Here is a 6,472-nt window from a genome sequence, read left to right as displayed (position 1 = left end):
TTATGAGATAAAATTCATATATAATCTTTTTATTCTAACTAGTTAGAAAATATAATTGGTATAATTTTATAATTTTCTGCAATTTTTGTAAATGCTCCATTTTGTAAACGTATTTGAAAAGAATGTAGATTCTCTTAATTGTTGGATGCAGAAATCTATGTATGCCCACTGGACCAAGCTTATTGTTTTCTTCAACATTTTATATCTTTGCTAATTAAAAAGTCTGTTGTCCAAGAATGTGAGTTGAACTCTTCCACCCTAATGAATATTTGTTATTTTTAAGTTGCTCTTAAAGTTTGTATTTAGAGACTACTTTATTAGATACATATGTGCTTTGAATTACTGTACCTTTTTGGTGAATTTAATCTTTTATCATTGTGTAGAAACACTCCACTCTTGGTAACAAAAACGTCTTTTTTTCAAGATGCATCGAAAATCAGTTTTTTTCGATATTAAGTAAAGCTAGCACACCTTCACTTTGACTGGTTTTTGCATCATATACATTTCCTCCTACTTTTACATCCAACTTCTCTATGTATGTATATTTTAGATTGACCTTTTTGTAAACATTAGAAAGCCAATTTCCTTTTTTACTTCGCTTTTAACTAAAGCCTTTAACCAGCTTTCTCTATTTACACTGCTATACATTTAGACTTCTACCATCTTATCTTTGATTTGAAATTTATATACACTATATTCAGTGAATATCTTGACATTTTATGATTATACATTTAACTAAAGTTAATCAATACCTTGACACCCCAACAACACAATAGAATACTTTAGCTCTGATCTTCTCTCCACTTTCTTACATTTGCTATCCAGGTTTCTGTTGACTTAACCTAGGGGAAAAAAGGCTTCTATGTGTGGACTTGGTTTATTTAGATTTCCTTGTTTACCATTTTATTTGCTTACAAGCCTTTTTTTTTGTATCTTAGATCATCATTTTGGGATCATTTTCTTTCTTCTTGAAGCACTTCCTTTTGAGTACGACTCTTGATCCAAACTCTTTTAAAAAATATTTTAAATTGCTCTGATTCTTAAAAAATATAATTTTACTTTCTACACAATTCCAGGTTGACATTTCATTTTTCAATGCTCTGAAAATATTCCATTGCTTCTATTGCTGCTATTGAAAAGTTAACTGTTTGTCTTTCTTTCATAGATAATTAGTCCTTTCTCCCTGGTATTTTCAAAATGTTGTCTTTGCGGTCTGCAGTTTCACTACAATGATGGAATTGTCCAGGCAAGAATACTGGAGTGGGTAGCCATTTCCTTCTCCAAGGATCTTCCTGACCCAGGAATGGAACCCAGGTCTCCTGTTAATGCAGGGAGATTCTTTACTGTCTGAGCCGTCAGGGAAGCCCTTAAACTATTAGTCCTTTCCCCCTGCGTATTTTCAAGATGTTGCCTTTGTGGTTTGCAGCTTCACAACAATGATTCCATGCATAAATTTATGTTTCTGCATGGAGAATATGGTACTTCTTAAATATTTTTCATCTCTGGGAAATTTGCAGCCATTATCTCTGTACATACTGCCTCTCTTCCATTTCTTCTGATTGAGTCTCCCTCCCATCTTCCACACCTCTTAAACCTCCTTTCAGATTTTTCATTTTCTCATTGCTTTATTTGACTTACTAAGTTCTTTTTTCACCTGTCTCATCTGCTGTAATGCTTCCACTGAGTTTCAAACTTGGTCAATTATATATATTAAAAAAATTTTTTTTCAAAATGTTAATTTCTTTCAAATATCATTTTACATATTTATGCTGATAAATTTTAGGCATATAAACATTTTTATATAGTTATATTCTGCATCTAAGGGTCCTAATGTTTGCAGTCTTTTGAAGGGGATGTCTATATTTGCTTTTTTTATTGGTTTCACTAAAGATAACTTCCTGTCACTCATCTATTTGGTGATCTGTGATAGTGTACTGCTTGATTTTGATTTGTGAAAATCCTATATATTTCCATTCCAGAGAAGTTTTCATTCAGAAAATATTTGATTCTACTATAGTAGACAGACAGTGATATGTAAAATAGAACTTGAGCTCCTCTAGAGAATTTTAGCACAGAATGTAAGTTCTATTGCAATTCCAAAGTTTGTTATCCCCATAACAGCGGTGCTACAGAAATCCATCCTTGGCAACTCTATTTCTTCTGGGTGCCTGCATTTCCAAAGTCAGCTACCCTCCATCCTGGCTCTTATCCTCTCCAACTTCCAACTTCTCTGGACTAATCTCTGAGTATTCTCACTCTTGTGCTTGGATACTCCCTAACTCTTAGATGCTGAAGCCTTAGTGTGTCCAGATTCGTGCTCAAAAGTTTGTTTGACTACTGTGGAGTGAGGAATTGCCAGAGACCACTTTTATCTTTAATGAGACTAGCCATGACTCAAAATATTGTCCTTTTGGATGTCTGAGAGCTTCTACTTAGTCATGATACTAGAAGTAGAAATCATGCAAGATTTTTGACACTTAGAAGATACTTTAAAAACTTACCTCTATTTATATATGTATATATTTATATACATATATTTATAAATACACAGTTATATTTGTATATACATATGAAGCTTATATCAGAGAAACACTAGATATCAAAAAATAGCTAGAAGGTAAATAAGAATTCTGAATTAAAAATACGATCCATGGGTTGGCATTTGCTCTTTTGGGTTTCTCATACTCACCCCTCAGTGCTTTGGAAAGATTAGCAGCACTTGTAAAACTTCTGTTAGACTTCAATCTATAATGCAGCTTTCACTTAGTCAACATATAATGTGATTTACACTACGACCTTAATTTGTGTCACAGAGATAGCATGGATCTTTTTTACATTTCTAAAATATTCCATTCATAATTTTTGAATAAGATGACTACAAAATGGCTAGTAATCTGTTTTCGTTTACCTATTTTCAAAAAGTCATGTCCTAAAATTAAATAAATTAATCTCAAACAAAAGTACATATAATACATTTTAGCATTAATGTATACCATTCTTCATTTATGAAGACTTTGGTGCTTTCTTTTTTGTACTTTTCTATACTTAGTGTCTAGCACACGGAAGGCATTGCATAAGTAACCACTGAATGAAAGATGCTACTAAACTTATAGGAAAAAAATGCAAAATTTTCCCAGTATTACCAGTGAAGTAGAAAATTCGGTTTGATTCTTAATGATTTTGCCCTTCCCCAGGACTAAAAGTACCTGCAAGAAGATTAACTAAAGCTAACTTGTCTTCAGGATATTGAATATAGTAAAGCTAATACATATTTTGACCAACAGTAAGTTTCCAAAAGGAAATAATACTTAAAAACAAAATTACAAATTACAATCTATTTAAACTTTAATTTGTGCATTTGTGGTAATTTATGACTGCAAAACACTTTTTCTTAAAATGACATAAAGGCACATTTCATTTGAATGCATAGTGTACCATTCTAAAATATCCTAATTTCCTTACAAAGTGCTTGAGCAGTCACTTACACATACAGTAATAACAAAATATATTTACACTCTATAGAGTTTAAAAATTTTAAATCTGACTAAAATATATATATTTTTAAAACTACAGAAAAAAATTAGTGCTTTCTTCAGCTTAATTGTGTGAATATACCCTGCCCTCTAATTTTTTTAGTGATTGACTTTAATTAAAAAAAAAAAATTCTGTACACTGTGTAGTTACAAAATGCTATGTCAGTTTTTAATGCTAAAAACCTATTTTAGACATTGCTTTCTATGCATATTTGAGAACCAGAAAAGGTGAGCAGACTGTACCTCAAAAGTATTTAGTGTTTTTTAATGTTGTATTAACACTGTTTACATTAAAAGCAGACAGTTTGGCTAAGATCCTCTATTGTCCTTTACCAAGGAAGTGAACTGGCATTTTAAAATAATTTTAAAACAACATATTGCTCCCTTTTCCTATAAGATTTTCCCCAAAGGGATCATGGTTTATAATCAATTTATAAGGAAATAGAAATTATCTCTGAACAATTTTAACTGTTCTCAGAGTATAGCAAAAACATGCCAACATACCCTGGCAAGGTGGAATATTCATATATGTTTTAAGCTCAAAAAACCTCTATAAATCAACAGGATTTCATTTTCTCATAGGATTTAAACTTCAGCATTTTTAAGACATAAGACAATAGTGATTAAATGGTTAACTCATTATTGGTTAGTTAACAACTTGCTCTTCCTGAGGTATGACAACGCTAACACACTAAGCACGGAATCAAAGATGTTATTATTGAACTAAGGAAAAACAATAAAGTCATGGACTAGGAGGGAAAATAACTGAAACAAAACAAAACAAAAAACCAAAACTCCAGGCAAGTAGAAAAGTCATGGCTTGCAAAAAGACTTTCCTATAAGGGCATTAAAAAGCCACAAATGGATCCTTGTACAAAGTATTTGATCAAATTATTTTTGAGACTTTTGAGGTACAGCTTTAGTGTTATAATAATTTTTATAAAATATAGACTGTTTTATCAAAAATATTTATACATTCTGTTATAATATATTGCTTCTGCCCTCAGTAACTGCCAATATAAAATCTGGATCCAGTGGCCTAAAATGTACAAATGCACTTAATGTAAATGCTGGAGTCTGAGGTGTCTGCTTGGCCACTGTACAAAAGTGATGAAGTGGTGAAATTAAATAATAAACCTACAACATAGAATACATTACAACTTGCACATATACATGTTCACAGCATGTATACAATGATAATCCATATGTTTTAACAAAGATATAGTTCCCTTCTACAGTAGACACAAGAACAAGATGAACTAGGTTGATAAATGTACAATGCATATCAAAAAAAGGAGCAATCAGTTCACTGATTCTGGAAGAAAGTGTGACTGAATGTACTAGGCATCTAGACTTTGGGAATGCATACAGGTAACAGTGTCTTGGTTCAGGATGATCATTAAGTCCTCATTCTTAAAATTTTAAGTAAATGCAGATGTTTAGTTGTTCCTGTTTGTTTCAGCATGGTTGATTTAATAAGATCGTTTGGCAAGTAGCTCAGTTGGAAAGCTATGAGGCTCTGTTAACATGGTTGGTAAAGATAAGGCAATAAAAATTTTCTAATAAATATAGAAAATGTATAATACAAGACATCAATTCATTTCATTTTAAAAAAGCCCCAAAATGTGCACAAACTATTACTACATTTTTTTTGGATACTACAGTAATTTCTTTAGAAAAATAAGAGCATTTGCCTTATTCAAACAGAATCATACTACGTGTGAATAGTAATAACATCCTAAGCCCTCTTTTCCTCTTTTTGTAAAACACACCTAAGGAAAATTAACTAATTAACTTTCCTTCCATTTAAGGCAGGCATATGGCAAAGCTAGGGACTGCAGAAGAGTGTTTTTTTTCCCCTCTGATTTTAAAAAATAAGACTATTGATCCAAAAGTATTCATTTGTGATAGACTTTCATGGCCGATGTTCATTCAGCTTAAACTCCATAAAACTGTTTCCAGTGTTCAGAATTTTGTTTAAAATACATTGAAAAGCCACTTTTCAAGAAGGTATTAGAAAAGTACTTTTAAACACATCTTCATATGTTTAAAAAAACTCAGCTTTTGTTGGCACAGAGAGCAAATGAAGGGCTGCTATTTTTAAGAGGTCTTCTTGTGAGTCAGTCTGCTTGGTTTCACAGTGTGTAGGAACTTAACACCAATCAGCAATGTAGTCAAAATCTCTGAACATTTCTTGCTCCTCTTCTGAAAGTATCCTTGGTTCTCGAGGTGGAGTCAGAATAGGTGCTTCTGAGGTAAATTCATCATCAAAATTACTAACATCTTCCCGTCCTCTAATTGTAGGTACAAATGGTGGCTTAACTTTTTTGTCCATCAGAGCGCTCCAATCAATTAGCTGGATTACAAAATATAAAATGACCAGTTTAGTTTCCTACTTCTAACTGCTAGAGTTTCAGAAAATTTGTAAACTTTCACACTTACTCGGAAAAATGGGTGTTTTTTCACATCCTCTGCATCTTTTTCACCAGCTCCAAGGCGTCGCTCAGGATTTCTTCTTAATAACTAACACAATACAAAGGAAGAAAGTAAGTATAAAACCAGAGATTCACTGAGAAGGATTCTCGTAACTTGCAAGCTTTTAGAGTTTTTTTTAGTATGTGTTTGTCTAAACCATGAACATCTAAGACTGAAAAACAATTTCTAAAATGCTACAGGGACATATTCTTAATATCAGTCAGTTCAGTCGCTCAGTCGTGTCTGACTCTTTGAAACCCCGTGACTTCCCTGTCCATTACCACCAGGCTTTGCTGTCTATTACCACCTCTCTGAACTTGCTCAAACTCATGTCTATCAAGTCGGTGATCCCATCCAACCATCTCATCCTCTGTCATCCCCTTCTCCTCCTGCCTTCAATCTTATCTCAGCATCTCATTTTCCAATGAGTTAGTTCTTTGCATCAGGTAGCCAAAGTATTTGAG

General features: G+C 32.6%; 1 protein-coding gene across 4 annotated transcripts in view; it reads right to left on the bottom strand.

Moving 5' to 3' along the window:
* Window positions 1-2,485: 2,485 nt before the first annotated feature.
* The window catches only part of PKN2 (protein kinase N2), a 141,301-nt gene continuing 137,314 nt past the window's right edge, over window positions 2,486-6,472 (bottom strand). For all 4 annotated transcript variants that reach the window (XM_010860347.1, XM_010860348.1, XM_010860346.1 and 1 more), the window contains 2 exons: window positions 5,976-6,056; window positions 2,486-5,889 (listed from right to left, as the gene is read on the bottom strand). In XM_010860347.1, the coding sequence (XP_010858649.1) occupies window positions 5,686-5,889; window positions 5,976-6,056 (285 nt within the window). In that variant the 3' untranslated portion in view covers window positions 2,486-5,685. The remainder of the gene's footprint in view (window positions 5,890-5,975; window positions 6,057-6,472) is intronic.

Source organism: Bison bison, unplaced genomic scaffold (assembly GCF_000754665.1).
Source record: "Bison bison bison isolate TAMUID 2011002044 unplaced genomic scaffold, Bison_UMD1.0 scf7180017864466, whole genome shotgun sequence".
Classification (NCBI taxonomy): Eukaryota; Metazoa; Chordata; class Mammalia; order Artiodactyla; family Bovidae; genus Bison; species Bison bison.
This window is presented reverse-complemented; position numbering and strand designations above follow the sequence as displayed.